General features: G+C 54.9%; 1 protein-coding gene across 1 annotated transcript in view; it reads right to left on the bottom strand.

The window, feature by feature from the left end:
* Positions 1 to 15,253, bottom strand: part of MAN1A2 (mannosidase alpha class 1A member 2) — a 436,652-nt gene that overhangs the window by 312,850 nt on the left and 108,549 nt on the right. Inside the window, exons 3-4 of the mRNA XM_086935831.1 lie at positions 10,099 to 10,195; positions 652 to 770 (exon numbers count right to left, since the gene is read on the bottom strand). Of these exons, the coding sequence (XP_086791957.1) occupies positions 652 to 770; positions 10,099 to 10,195 (216 nt within the window). The remainder of the gene's footprint in view (positions 1 to 651; positions 771 to 10,098; positions 10,196 to 15,253) is intronic.

Raw genomic sequence — 15,253 nt, 5'->3', positions numbered from 1 at the left:
ATAACCCTATTTTCTCCATAGGATAACATGGACTTTTTTTCTGTGAAAAGTTTCTAAGTGTGGAATTGGAAAATCTCTAAAAGCTTCTAAAACTGTAACAAAATAACAAAAACGCTTTTACTTACCTGTTTACAGGAAATGTCCCACTGCAGTATCCAGGTATAATACACTGTGTAAGAAAAGTAATCTGTAAAGTAATCTACTTCACATTCTACTAAAAAGCCATTACAAAGTAGATGTCCAATCTTTCAAAGCATTGCATTGCTAGGAGTTCTACTGTAATCAAATCAAAAGTATATATACAACTGCAATACAAACGGTATTATGATTGCAAAGTACCTATCACTTACCTGTGCCAGGCGTGCTTGGTTCTAGGAAATAATAATTTATACAAAAACAATTGGTCTAAAGTTCAGTCTTCGAGTGCGTGACAATCATTTGCTGACTGAGTGTGTGCAACAAATGCTTAACACTGTCCTCTTATAAAGCCTTACTGCTCGACCACACTACCACAAATTGAGAGTGAGGTGCTATCTTACCTTACCTCTGCCCACCTTTGGGGTTCCACTGCACACTATACCTCACCTTGGTATACTACATACAGAGCCCGCTTCCTACACCTGCTGAGAGGTGTGCGCCGCGCCCACTCACCACGCTGAAGTCCAGGTTATTCTGCACCCAGTCCTGGCCCTCTCTGAACTCCTCCAGCAGCCCCATGATGTAGAGGGTGTCCAGCGCGTCCACTATGGTGGCGCCCATCTGTGTGCTTCCTGCGGGAAGAGAAAGAGGTGCCGTTAGCTGCAACCCCGGGACCACCAAGAAACACAACGACAAACTGACATCACTAACTTCCCGTGGCGCTCAGTCCAGGAGCAGAATGTTACTCGATCAGTCGGCTAATTGCAGCGGACTCAGAAGAGTGCACTCACCTACGACACAGCAAGGCCGTACAGGAACAGGGAGTGACAGAGGCTGCAACTCACTCCTCACTGACCCAACAAGAGCCCCGACCTCAGGACACGGAGGCTGCAACTCACTCATCACGGACCCAAACCAAATGAACCTCACAAGTTGGAGGCTGAAGCTCACTCAGCTCATGAATGACCCAACAAACAGAACCTCAGACAACAGAGGTCTGTAAGTCTCTCCGCTCATCCATGACTCAACGGACTCCGGCGACATACCATGGAAGGAGTGCTGGTCATACCAGCAGCACTACTACCTCCAAACCAATCTCTCTTCCCCACTATAGTTGTAGAAGCTGAAAACAAACATAATAAGGAATAATACAAATAACACAAGTCTCTGTCAGCACATGAGACAGCGAGGTTTATTGAGACCCACAAACAGCAAATCAACGTGCAGCACGGAGACATCAGCAAAGCCACTGAATGTCCAAAGACGTGACATTGGTGACAACTTTTATAGGCCAAAACCACAAAGAGGATGTAGCATCATAACATACGTAGCACAAATTAAACATAGTTAATTTGACCAATTAACAAGAGGTTGAGTAGCCGTATACCATGTAAGGTCCGAACTATACTGTTGCCAACCACGTGGCCCCAAGTGGGCAGCTTCTGGGACTTTCCACTGTAATGTAAGATATAAGTTTGGTGCTTTTCCAGGTAATAATTGCAACATAATAGTAATGACCAGAAACATATTGTGAAATGGGATATGCTGGAGTGTACGTGTACGTGCCTAAGCGAGCATCTTCCCTTGTGCCACGTATCTTGTCTTCTAGCAAGCCTTGCGTTACTGAAGCTGTTTCTCTGAAGCTAGAAAAGGTGCAGACCCTTGTCTTCTTGTTCAACATCACAGTGCCAAAACCCCCAAAATTCCAATATTTTGGCCAGGCTCAATGTGCCACTGGATTCAAGCTATCCTGGCTGATGAGGGGCCCAAAACCGGTCCCAGGATGCTGGTTTCCAGTCCAGGGAGGACATGGCCTGGCAGTTCGGGCTGGACTGTTTCCATGAGGCACAGGGTCAAGGCTGATTTGCATATGGCCGGGTCTAAACTGGGGTGCATGGTGGCAAAGGAATGATGGATTTAACCCAGATCTCTTGAATGGGGGAGAATGTTTTGATTTGTTCTGCATTCCGTCCATCAATTGTGTGTCTTTTCCCTACTAAGGGGTAGCATAAGAGCCCCAACGTGTTAACTGTGAGGTTACCAGACTACATGTCACTTCCTGCATCGCACCCAACGGTGGTCACATAAAATGGAGTGCAACCACACACCCCTCCGAATCAACCGCTCCACCCAGCTAAAGTGCTGTGATGCCACACCAATGGCGCTATACAAATGTTTAATGTAACAGGTACATGTGGCATCATGTGAATGTGATCACACAACATGTCCAGACTGATGCCTGCAGTGTCAGGGGGTGTGAGGGGTGCAGGAAGGCAGTGATTCTGCTGCCATCTCGAGATTCTCTACAGCCCCCCCCCCCCCCCCCCCCCCCCCCACCCTTAGTGATTGCCCCGCACTATCTCTAACCCCAGCCCTGGCAGTCAGCAGACACATGTATTTTTACCGTGACGTCCAGCTGCATCTACACAAGTAGCACAGAGACTTAAAAGAACAACTCGGACTGCATCCGTGAGGGTTCAAGCACCTCCAAAGCTGCCTGGAGCTTTGGTAAAGATGCTGCACAATCTATAAAGCTCATGAAAGACTGAAAGAGGCAAAGAAAGAAGTGTGCTCTTCAATTCACTTGTTAGTCCAGAGGCAATGGCGGTCCAGATGAAGAGACACAAACTACTGGTGCAAAGGTGAAGATCAGCCAATCAGAGGGAACCAGAGGCCCACCAGTAACTGAGGGGGACAGAGCAGACAAAGGCCAAAGAGTAATGAGGGGAGACAGTGTCAGAGACACACTAGTAACTGAGGGAAGACAGAGCTGCCAGAGGCTCACGAGTAACTGAGGGGGACAGAGATGCCAGAGGTCCACAAGTAACTGAGGGGGGACAGAGCCAGAGACAAACGAGTAACTAAGGGGGGAGAGAGCAGAGAGAGACCCAAGAGTACCTGAGGGGGGACAGAGTTGTCAGAGGCCCACCAGTAACTGATGGGGGACAGAGCAGACATAGGCCCAAGAGTAACTGAGGGGGGACAGAGGTCCACGAGTATCTGAGAGGGGGCAGAGCTGCCAGAGGCCCACGAGTAACTGATAGGGGTCAGAGCGGACAGAGGCCCACCAGTAACTGAGGGGGGACAGAGCAGTCAGAGGCCCACGAGTAACTGAGAGGGGTCAGAGCAGTCAGAGGCCCACCAGTAATTGAGGGGCGACAGAGCAGAAAGAGGTCCAAAAGTAACTGAGGGGGGACAGAGCTGCCAGATGCCCACATGTAACGGAGGGGGACAGAGCAGCCAGAGGCCCGCTAGTAACTGAGAGGGCACAGAGCTGACAGAGGCCGACGAGTAACTGAGGGGGGACAGAGCAGACAAAGGCCCAAGAGTAACTGAGGGGGGTCAGAGCAGACAAAGGCCCAAGAGTAACTGAGGGGGGACAGCGCTGCCAGAGGCCCACGAGTAACTGAGGGGGGACAGAGCAGAGAGAGGCCCATGAGTAACTGAGGGGACAGAGCAGAGCGAGGCCTAAGAGTAACTGAGGGGGGACAGAGCAGACAAAGACCTAAAAGTAACTGAGGGGGGACAGAGCAGACAAAGGCCCACGAGTAACTGAGGGGGGACAGAGCAGGGCCCACGGTAAGTGAGGGGGGACAGGGCTGCCAGAGGCCCACATGTAACTAAGAGGTAGGGTGTGCAGGTGTCCCCATTTTGCCAGGACGGTCCCAGTTTTTCACCAGCTGTCCCAGCAAATTTCAAGACATGTAGCTCATGTCCCCGTTTTTAAAGAGGGTCGACTGAAAACGGTGGGAGGTGTTTTTTATGTTTTACAAAGCAGGGATAGTTAGCCGTTGTTTCAAGAAAGCAATTTAATTAACAGGCAAGCTACTGGGTTTAAAAATTGCATTTTATGTCTATTCTTACTGGCTGTTCTGTAACTCTCTGCTGAGGAGCGCGCTCATCGCTTTAAGTAAAATTGTAGTCCTTCTTCTATTTTTGTGAAATGTCCCGGTTTTTGGCTTTAAAATTCTGGTCACCCTACTGAGAGGGTCCAGAGCAGACAGAGGCACAAGAGAAACTGAGGGGGGACAGAGCAGAAAAAGGCCCAAGAGTGACTGAGGGGAGACAGAGCAGAGAGAGACCCAAGGGTACCTGAGAAAGGACAGAGTTGCCAGAGGCCCAAGAGTAACTTAGGGGGGACAGAGGCCCACGAGTATCTGAGAGGGTCCAGAGCAGACAGAGGCCCACGAGTATCTGAGAGGGGACAGAGCTGCCAGAGGCCCACGAGTAACTGAGAGGGGTCAGAGCTGACAGAGGCCCACCAGTACCTGAGGGGGGACAGAGCAGACAGAGGCATAAGAGAAACTGAGGGGGGACAGAGCAGAGATAGGCCCAAGAGTAACTTAGGGGGGACAGAGCTGCCAGAGGCCCACGAGTAACTGAGGGGGAACAGAGCTGCCAGAGGCCCACGAGTATCTGAGGGGGAACAGAGCTGCCAGAGGCCCACGAGTATCTGAGGGGGGACAGAGCTGCCAGAGGCCCACGAGTATCTGAGGGGGAACAGAGCTGCCAGAGGCCCACGAGTATCTGAGGGGGGACAGAGCTGCCAGAGGCCTACGAGTATCTGAGGGGGGACAGAGCTGCCAGAGGCCCACGAGTATCTGAGGGGGGACAGAGCTGCCAGAGGCCCACGAGTATCTGAGGGGGGACAGAGCTTCCAGAGGCCCACGAGTATCTGAGGGAGGACAGAGCAGCCAGAGACCCGCCAGTAACTGATGGGGGACAGAGCAGACAGAGGCCCAAGAGTAACTGAGGGGGGACAGAGCAGACAAAGGCCCACGAGTACCTGAGGGGGGACAGAGCTGCTGGATGCCCACAAGTAACTGAGGGGGGATAGAGCCAGAGACACACGAGTAAATGAGCTGAGGTGGGACAGAGCAGCCATAGGCCCATGAGTAACTGAGGGGAGACAGAGTAGGCAGAGGCCCACAAATAACTGAGGGGAAAGAGCAGGAAGGCGGCCATGAGTAACTGAGGGGGAGAGCAGAGAGAGGCCCACAAGTACCTAAGGGGGGGACAGAGAAGCCAGAGGCCCACCAGTAACTGAGAGGGGTGAGCACAGCCAGAGGCCCACGAGCAACTGAGAAGGGACAGAGTTGCCAGAGGCCCACCAGTAACTGATGGGGGACAGAGCAGAGAGAGGCCCACGAGTACCTGAGGGGAGATAAGAGTTGCCAGAGGCCCACGAGTAACTGAGGGGACAGAGCAGACAGAGGCCCAAGAGTAACTGAGGGGGGACAGAGGTCCACGAGTATCTGAGAGGGGGCAGAGCTGCCAGAGGCCCACGAGTAACTGAGAGGGGTCAGAGCTGACAGAGGCCCACCAGTAACTGAGGGGGGACAGAGCAGTCAGAGGCCCACGAGTAACTGAGAGGGGACAGAGCAGTCAGAGGCCCACCAGTAATTGAGGAGCGACAGAGCAGACAAAGGCCCAAAAGTAACTGAGGGGGGACAGAGCTGCCAGATACCCACATGTAACTGAGGGGGGACAGAGCAGCCAGAGGCCCACTAGTAACTGAGGGGGGACAGAGCAGAGAAAGGCCCCAGAGTGCCTGAGGGGAGACAGAGCAGCCAGAGGCCCAAGAGTGACTGAGGGGGGACAGAGCAGAGAGAGGCCCAAGAGTACCTGAGGGGGGACAGAGTTGCCAGAGGCCCATGAGTAACTGAGGGGACAGAGCAGACAGAGGCCTAAGAGTAACTGAGGGGGGACAGAGGCCCACGAGTATCTGAAAGTGGACAGAGCAGACAAAGGCCCACAAGTAACTGAGGGGGGACAGAGCAGGGCCCACGAGTAAGTGAGGGGGGACAGGGCTGCCAGAGGCCCACATGTAACTAAGAGGTAGGGTGTGCAGGTGTCCCCATTTTGCCAGGACGGTCCCAGTTTTTCACCAGCTGTCCCAGCAAATTTCAAGACATGTAGCTCATGTCCCTGTTTTTAAAGAGGGTCGACTGAAAACGGTGGGAGGTGTTTTTTATGTTTTACAAAGCAGGGATAGTTAGCCGTTGTTTCAAGAAAGCAATTTAATTAACAGGCAAGCTACTGGGTTTTAAAATTGCATTTTATGTCTGTTCTTACTGGCTGTTCTGTAACTCTCTGCTGAGGAGCGCGCTCATCGCTTTAAGTAAAATTGTAGTCCTTCTATTTTTGTGAAATGTCCCGGTTTTTGGCTTTAAAATTCTGGTCACCCTACTGAGAGGGTCCAGAGCAGACAGAGGCCCACAAGTACCTGAGGGGGGACAGAGCAGACAGAGGCACAAGAGAAACTGAGGGGGGACAGAGCAGACAAAAACCCAAGAGTGACTGAGAGGAGACAGAGCAGAGAGAGGCCCAAGGGTACCTGAGAAGGGACAGAGTTTCCAGAGGCCCAATGTTTAACTGAGGAGAGAGAGCAGACAGAGACCCAAGAGTAACTTAGGGGGGACAGAGGCCCACGAGTATCTGAGAAGGGACAGAGCTGCCAGAGGCCCACAAGTATCTGAGGGGGGACAGAGCTGCCAGAGGCCCACGAGTATCTGAGAGGGGACAGAGCTGCCAGAGGCCCACGAGTATCTGAGGCGGGACAGAGCTGCCAGAGGCCCACGAGTATCTGAGGGGGGACAGAGCAGACAGAGGCCCAAGAGTAACTGAGGGGGGACAGAGCTGCCAGAGGCCCACGAGTATCTGAGGGGGGACAGAGCTGCCAGAGGCCCACGAGTATCTGAGGGGGGACAGAGCTGCCAGAGGCCCACGAGTATCTGAGGGGGGACAGAGCTGCCAGAGGCCCACGAGTATCTGAGGGGGGACAGAGCTGCCAGAGGCCCACGAGTATCTGAGGGGGGACAGAGCTGCCAGAGGCCCACGAGTATCTGAGAGGGGACAGAGCTGCCAGAGGCCCACGAGTATCTGAGTGGGGACAGAGCTTCCAGAGGCCCACGAGTATCTGAGGGAGGACAGAGCAGCCAGAGGCCCACGAGTATCTGAGTGGGGACAGAGCTTCCAGAGGCCCACGAGTATCTGAGGGAGGACAGAGCAGCCAGAGGCCCACAAGTAACTGAGAGGGGATAGCGCAGCCAGAGGCCCACAAGCAGCTCAGAGGGGACAGAGCTAACAGAGGCCCACCAGTAACTGAGGAGGGACAGAGCAGACAAAGGCCAAAGAGTAACTGAGGGGGGACAGAGCAGCTAGAGGCCCAAGAGTAACTGAGGGGGGACAGAGCAGACAGGCCCACGTGTAACTGAGGGGGGACAGAGCCAGAGACACATGAGTAACTGAGGCGGGACCTAGCAGCCAGAGGCCCAAGAGTAACTGAGGGAGGAAAGAGGCCCACGAGTATCTGAGGGGGGACAGAGCTGCCAGAGGCGCACATGTAACTGAGGGGGGTGGACAAAGCAGGGCCCATGAGTAACTGAGGGGGGACAGAGGTCCAAGCGTAACTGAGGGGGGACAGAGAAGACTGAGGCCCACGAGTAACTGAGGGGGGACAGAGCAGCGAGAGGCCCACGAGTAGCTGAGGGGGACAGGGCAGCCAGAGGCCCACGAGTAGCTGAGTGGGGACAGAGCAGACAAAGGCCCAAGAGTAACTGAGGGGGACAGAGCAGACAAAGGCCCAAGAGTAACTGAGGGGGGACAGAGTAGACAAAGGCCCAAGAGTAACTGAGGAGGACAGAGCTGCCAGAGGCCCACTAGTAACTGAGAGGGGACAGAGCTGACAGAGGCCCACAAGTAATGAGGGGGGACAGAGCCCCAAGAGTAATGAGGGGGGACTGAGCTGAGAGAGGCCCACATGAGGGGGGACAGAGCAGGGCCCGTGAGAAACTGAGGGGGGGACAGAGCTGACAGAGGCCCACGAGGGGTGGTCTTGGACCCCGCTCAGTAAAAGGAGCAAAAAAAGGAGCCTCTGTTCCAAGGAGACTGGATGGCTCCCATGGATTTGGCCACTTCAGTGTCCTTTTTAATTTTTTCTAGTGCCGGATCAACCTCTGGGCAAAGAACATGTTTCTTATCAAACGGCGTGTTTAGAATGAATTGTTGGACCTCAGGTATAAACCCAGAGATCCTTAACCACATGTGTTTCCTAAGTAAAATGCTAGTGTTGACCATTCCAGCGGAAGTGTCAGCAGCATCTAGGGCGCACCTTATGGAAGAGATGGAAATTTGTTTTCCCTCATTTACCAAATCTTGTGGTCTTGTTTTATGCTCACTTGGGAGAGATTGAAGCAATTGCTCCATTTTCATCCCATTGTGCTCTGTCATACCTGATTAAAAGTCCCTAGGTATTTTCAATGCCCCATTGATTGGCAGCTTGAGCAGCTATGCGCTTGCAAGAAGAGTCTGTTAACTTGGACTCTTTATCTGGTGGAGGAGCGTCCCCTGATGTTTGGGAGTTAGCTCGCTTACGAGCATTAGACACTACGAGAGAATCTAGTGGCAGCTGGCCTAAGATAAATACTGGATCTGTCGGGGAGGCTTTATACTTTTTGTCAACTCTAGGAGTCAAGATGCGTGCACACACAGGGTCCTTAAAAATGTCCTCAGCGTGTCACATCATGCCCTTGTGGTGGACGAAGAGGACTGGTAGCAACAGTCTTCCTTTTTAAAGGAATCTTAAAATGAATGTCCTCATCAGGAAGCTTGTGTTTCTGAGGAAGTTTAGTATGACTACGGCCTGTTTCAGGGTTGATATACAGTCTCTTTTGTTTAGAATCTTTTTTCAGTGGAACAATGTGTAGATCCAGATCCAAAGGGGCATCCTTTAGTTTTGGCACCGGCATGGGCTGGCCTTTCGGTACGGAAGATTTCGGCTCCAAAGGCTATTTCATTTTCGGTAAGAGCTTTGGCTCTGAGCCGGATTTGTGTTTGGAACCGGAAGGCTTTGGTTCCGACATGGATTTTTGCCGATTTGGTACCGAGGAGAAAGGCTTGACTGGGTGTTTCGGAGCTGAGCCTGAAGGCGAGGTGTCGGAAACGGCATCTCGGTGCTGACCTTGGCCAGAAGGCAGAGGTGGTGCCGAATCCTTATGTTTTTTGTGGGTGAGTTGGTGGGGCACGTGGCCTTCCATACTCACGTCACCTTGTCCCTGCAGCAGTTCTTCGGTGTCGAGGTCTATCTCGTGCTCCGAGTCGGAGTCCTGCACTGAGAAGGCTTCTTCCTCCTCTGCCGCAGATGCACCAACATCTTCTTGACCGGATTCTTCACCAAACATATCTGGCATATCTTCGATGCTGTGATGCTGTATCTCCTGACGTCGAGCGTGACGATAGCGAAGAGTTTTATTCGATCGAAACACGTCACAGTTTTCTTCTTTGTGATCTGGAGACAAGCACAAGTTATACACTTTGTGTGAGTCAGTGCGCTGATATTTCGGGTGGCACCGAGGGCAGAATTTGAACATTGTCTATTCCATTGACGGAGAGCTGACACAACGCGGTTAGGCCCCAAGGCCATCTACGAAGATTTCCGATAGAAAAGTAGATTCTGTCGACCGAAACGATACGCAGAGAGATGGGAAAAGCGTACAAAAAAACAATACCGTCGAGGGTAGAGAGGATTGCACGTCGAGGGGAACAGAAGAACGGTTCCGAACCAGAGCGCAGCAATACACGTCCGAACCCAATGGCGGAATAAACAATCTAACAATGGAGTCGATGACCATGCCCACTATCACCAAAAAGAGGAGTCACCTTACCTCATGACTAGGAAAGACTTTGTTGAAGAAAAACAACTTACAGACATCCAGGCCAAACACTAGATGGCAGGAGTATGCAAAGCATGTGTATCTGCCGCACACATGCCTCGAACATATGCATTCTGTGGTAGACTAATCCGAGGACCAGTGTCACACCACGTGACTGACAGTAGCCAATAGCATTCCTAACACAGTCATGTCAGGAGAGTACAGCAGTAATCAGTAGCATGAGTGAGTGAGTGAGGTCCATGGCTGCCCCCTGAGGACCGGTCATCATGGGAGAGTGAGCACCTACCGAAGATGTTGGTGGAATGGCCCTTCCTGGCGATGGGCTTCAGCTCGTTGTGGCCCCAGCCGTACTGCCTGTAGTTGTCCCAGGCGTGCTTCATCATCTGCAGGGAAGGAGACAAGACAAGTGTGTTCATCAGTCACCACAGACACTGGGGAGTGGTTCACTTTACATCCAAGGCCTTCGTTCCTCATCACTGAGTGTGGAGAAGCAGAAGAGCTGACACACAGGGGCTAGTGCTGCAGCAGGCCGAGCACCGAACTGTAACGAGGCGCTAGCCTACGATATGGTTCCCTTAAGGGACCCAGATGGTTCAAGTGCTGCGACATGCTGAGCACCACCCTGCAACGAGGAGCTAAGGTAGTGCTCACTGAAGTGACACATAGCGCCTAGGGCTGCAACAGGCCCAGCACAATCCACAACAATCACTAGTGCTGCCCTTGGAAGCACGATAATGTTGTGATAAGTTAAGGCCCCCAAGTGCTGCAGCACCCTGCAACGAGGAGCTAAGGTAGTGGCACACAGAGGGTAGTGTTGCAACAGGCTGACCACCATCCCTACAGGACCTAGTGGCCAGGTGCCTTCTCCAACGAGGAGCTAAAACAGACAAGAGCCTGTGGACAGCATCAATGGAGGGCGCAGAGAGACCTATGGAGTTTGGGGGGGGGGGCTATAAAGGGGCCGGAGGGGCATAGGACTTCGGACAGGACAAAGGAGAGAGCAGAAGGGCCAGGACAGCAGAGAGCACCAAAGAAGGGGACAGAAGGGCCACTGACGGGCCAGATGGACCAATGAAGGGGGTAGAGGGACCAACAGAAGGCCAGTGAGGGGACAGATGGATCAACAGAGGGGATAGAAGGACCACTCAGGGGACAGATGGACCAACAGAGGAGACAGAAGGACCACTGAGGGGGCAGATGGACCAATGAAGGTGGTAGAGGGACCAACAGAGGGGACAGAAGGGCCACGGAGGGGACAGATGGATCAACAGAGGGGACAGATGGATCAACAGAGGGGACAGATGGGCCACTCAGGGGACAGATGGACCAACAGAGGGGACAGATGGACCAACAGAGGGGACAGATGGACCAACAGAGGAGACAGAAGGACCACTGAGGGGGCAGATGGACCAATGAAGGTGGTAGAGGGACCAACAGAGGGGACAGAAGGGCCACGGAGGGGACAGATGGATCAACAGAGGGGACAGATGGATCAACAGAGGGGACAGATGGATCAACAGAGGGGACAGATGGGCCACTCAGGGGACAGATGGACCAACAGAGGGGACAGATGGACCAACAGAGGGGACAGATGGACCAACAGAGGGGACAGATGGACCAACAGAGGGGACAGATGGACCAACAGAGGGGACAGATGGACCAACAGAGGGGACAGATGGACCAACAGAGGGGACAGATGGACCAACAGAGGGGACAGATGGACCAACAGAGGGGACAGATGGACCAACAGAGAGGACAGATGGACCAACAGAGGGGGCAGATGGACCAATGAAGGCGGTAGAGGGACCAACAGAGGGGACAGAAGGGCCACGGAGGGGACAGATGGATCAACAGAGGGGACAGATGGATCAACAGAGGGGACAGATGGATCAACAGAGGGGAAAGATGGATCAACAGAGGGGAAAGATGGATCAACAGAGGGGAAAGATGGATCAACAGAGGGGAAAGATGGATCAACAGAGGGGACAGATGGATCAACAGAGGGGACAGATGGATCAACAGAGGGGACAGATGGATCAACAGAGGGGACAGATGGATCAACAGAGGGGACAGATGGATCAACAGAGGGGACAGATGGGCCACTCAGGGGACAGATGGACCAACAGAGGGGACAGATGGACCAACAGAGGGGACAGATGGACCAACAGAGGGGACAGATGGACCAACAGAGGGGACAGATGGACCAACAGAGGGGACAGATGGACCAACAGAGGGGACAGATGGACCAACAGAGGGGACAGATGGACCAACAGAGGGGACAGATGGACCAACAGAGGGGACAGATGGACCAACAGAGGGGACAGATGGACCAACAGAGGGGACAGATGGACCAACAGAGGGGACAGATGGACCAACAGAGGGGGTAGAGGGACCAACAGAGGGGGTAGAGGGACCAACAGAGGGGGTAGATGGACCAACAGAGGGGACAGATGGACCAACAGAGAGGACAGATGGACCAACAGAGAGGACAGATGGACCAACAGAGGGGACAGATGGACCAACAGAGGGGGCAGATGGACCAATGAAGGCGGTAGAGGGACCAACAGAGGGGACAGAAGGGCCACGGAGGGGACAGATGGATCAACAGAGGGGACAGATGGATCAACAGAGGGGACAGATGGATCAACAGAGGGGAAAGATGGATCAATAGAGGGGAAAGATGGATCAACAGAGGGGACAGATGGATCAACAGAGGGGACAGATGGATCAACAGAGGGGACAGATGGATCAACAGAGGGGACAGATGGATCAACAGAGGGGACAGATGGATCAACAGAGGGGACAGATGGATCAACAGAGGGGACAGATGGATCAACAGAGGGGACAGATGGGCCACTCAGGGGACAGATGGACCAACAGAGGGGACAGATGGACCAACAGAGGGGACAGATGGACCAATGAAGGGGGTAGAGGGACCAATGAAGGGGGCAGATGGACCAACAGAGGGGACAGATGGACCAACAGAGGGGACAGATGGATCAACAGAGGGGACAGATGGATCAACAGAGGGGACAGATGGATCAACAGAGGGGACAGATGGATCAACAGAGGGGACAGATGGATCAACAGAGGGGACAGATGGATCAACAGAGGGGACAGAAGAACCACTAAGGGGGAATATGGACCAATGAAGGGGGTAGAGGGACCAACAGGGGGGTAGGGGGGTAGAGGGAACAACAGAGGGGAAACATGGGCCACTGAGGTGGCAGAGGGACCAACAGAGGGAGCAGATGGACCAATGAAGGGGACAGATGGACCAACAGAGGGGACAGATGGACCAACAGAGGGGACAGATGGACCAACAGAGGGGACAGATGGACCAACAGAGGGGACAGAAGAACCACTAAGGGGGAATATGGACCAATGAAGGGGGTAGAGGGACCAACAGGGGGGTGGGGGGGTAGAGGGAACAACAGAGGGGACACATGGGCCACTGAGGTGGCAGAGGGACCAACAGAGGGAGCAGAGGGACCAACGGTGGGGGCAGAGGGACCAACTAAGGGGGCAGAGGGACCAACTAAGGGGGCAGAGGGACCAACAGAGGGGGCAGAGGGACCAACGGAGGGGGCAGAGGGACCAACGGAGGGGGCAGAGGGACCAACAGAGGGGGTACAGGGACCAACAGAGGGGGTAGAGGGACCAACAGAGGGGGCAGAGGGACCAACAGAGGGGGCAGAGGGACCAACAGAGGGGGTAGAGGGACCAACAGAGGGGGTAGAGGGACCAACGGAGGGGGCAGAGGGACCAACGGAGGGGGCAGAGGGACCAACGGAGGGGGCAGAGGGACCAACGGAGGGGGCAGAGGGACCAACGGAGGGGGCAGAGGGACCAACAGAGGGGGCAGAGGGACCAACAGAGGGGGCAGAGGGACCAACGGAGGGGGCAGAGGGACCAACAGAGGGGGCAGAGGAACCAACAGAGGGGGCAGAGGGACCAACAGAGGGGGCAGAGGGACCAACAGAGGGGGCAGAGGGACCAACAGAAGGGGCAGAGGGACCAACAGAAGGGGTAAAGGGACCAACAGAAGGAGTAAAGGGACCAACAGAAGGAGTAAAGGGGCCAACAGAGGGGGCAGAGGGACCAACAGAGGGGGCAGAGGGACCAACAGAGGGGGCAGAGGGACCAACGGAGGGGGCAGAGGGACCAACGGAGGGGGCAGAGGGACCAACGGAGGGGGCAGAGGGACCAACGGAGGGGGCAGAGGGACCAACAGAGGGGGCAGAGGGACCAACAGAGGGGGCAGAGGGACCAACAGAGGGGGCAGAGGGACCAACAGAGGGGGCAGAGGGACCAACAGAGGGGGCAGAGGGACCAACAGAGGGGGCAGAGGGACCAACAGAGGGGGCAGAGGGACCAACAGAGGGGGCAGAGGGACCAACAGAGGGGGCAGAGAGACTAACAGAGGGGGCAGAGGGACCAACAGAGGGGGCAGAGGGACCAACAGAGGGGGCAGAGGGACCAACAGAGGGGGCAGAGGGACCAACAGAGGGGGCAGAGGGACCAACAGAGGGGGCAGAGAGACTAACAGAGGGGGCAGAGGGACCAACAGAGGGGGCAGAGGGACCAACAGAGGGGGCAGAGGGACCAACAGAGGGGGCAGAGGGACCAACGGAAGGGGCAGCGGGACCAACGGAAGGGGCAGAGGGACCAACGGAAGGGGCAGAGGGACCAACGGAAGTGGCAGAGGGACAGACGGAAGGGGCAGCGGGACTAACAGAGGGGGCAGAGGGACCAGCAGAGGGACCAACGGAGGGGGCAGAGGGACCAACGGAGGGGGCAGAGGGACCAACGGAGGGGGCAGAGGGACCAACGGAGGGGGCAGAAGGACCAACGGAGGGGGCAGAAGGACCAACGGAGGGGGCAGAAGGACCAACGGAGGGGGCAGAAGGACCAACGGAGGGGGCAGAGGGACCAACGGAGGGGGCAGAGGGACCAACGGAGGGGGTAGAGGGACCAACAGAGGGGGCAGAGGGACCAACACAGGGGGCAGAGGGACCAACACAGGGGGCAGAGGGACCAACACAGGGGGCAGAGGGACCAACACAGGGGGCAGAGGGACCAACAGAGGGGGCAGAGGGACCAACAGAGGGGGCAGAGGGACCAACAGAGGGGGCAGAGGGACCAACAGAAGGGGCAGAGGGACCAACAGAAGGGGCAGAGGGACCAACAGAAGGGGTAAAGGGACCAACAGAAGGAGTAAAGGGACCAACAGAGGGGGCAGAGGGACCAACAGAGGGGGCAGAGGGACCAACAGAGGGGGCAGAGGGACCAACAGAGGGGGCAGAGGGACCAACAGAGGGGGCAGAGGGACCAACAGAGGGGGCAGTGGGACCAGCAGAAGGGGCAGAGGGACCAACAGAAGGGGCAGAGGGACCAACAGAGGGGGCAGAGGGACTAACAGAGGTGGCAGAGGGACCAAC

The sequence above is a fragment of the Lissotriton vulgaris genome, chromosome 8 (assembly GCF_964263255.1).
Source record: "Lissotriton vulgaris chromosome 8, aLisVul1.2, whole genome shotgun sequence".
Lineage (NCBI taxonomy): Eukaryota > Metazoa > Chordata > Amphibia > Caudata > Salamandridae > Lissotriton > Lissotriton vulgaris.
This window is presented reverse-complemented; position numbering and strand designations above follow the sequence as displayed.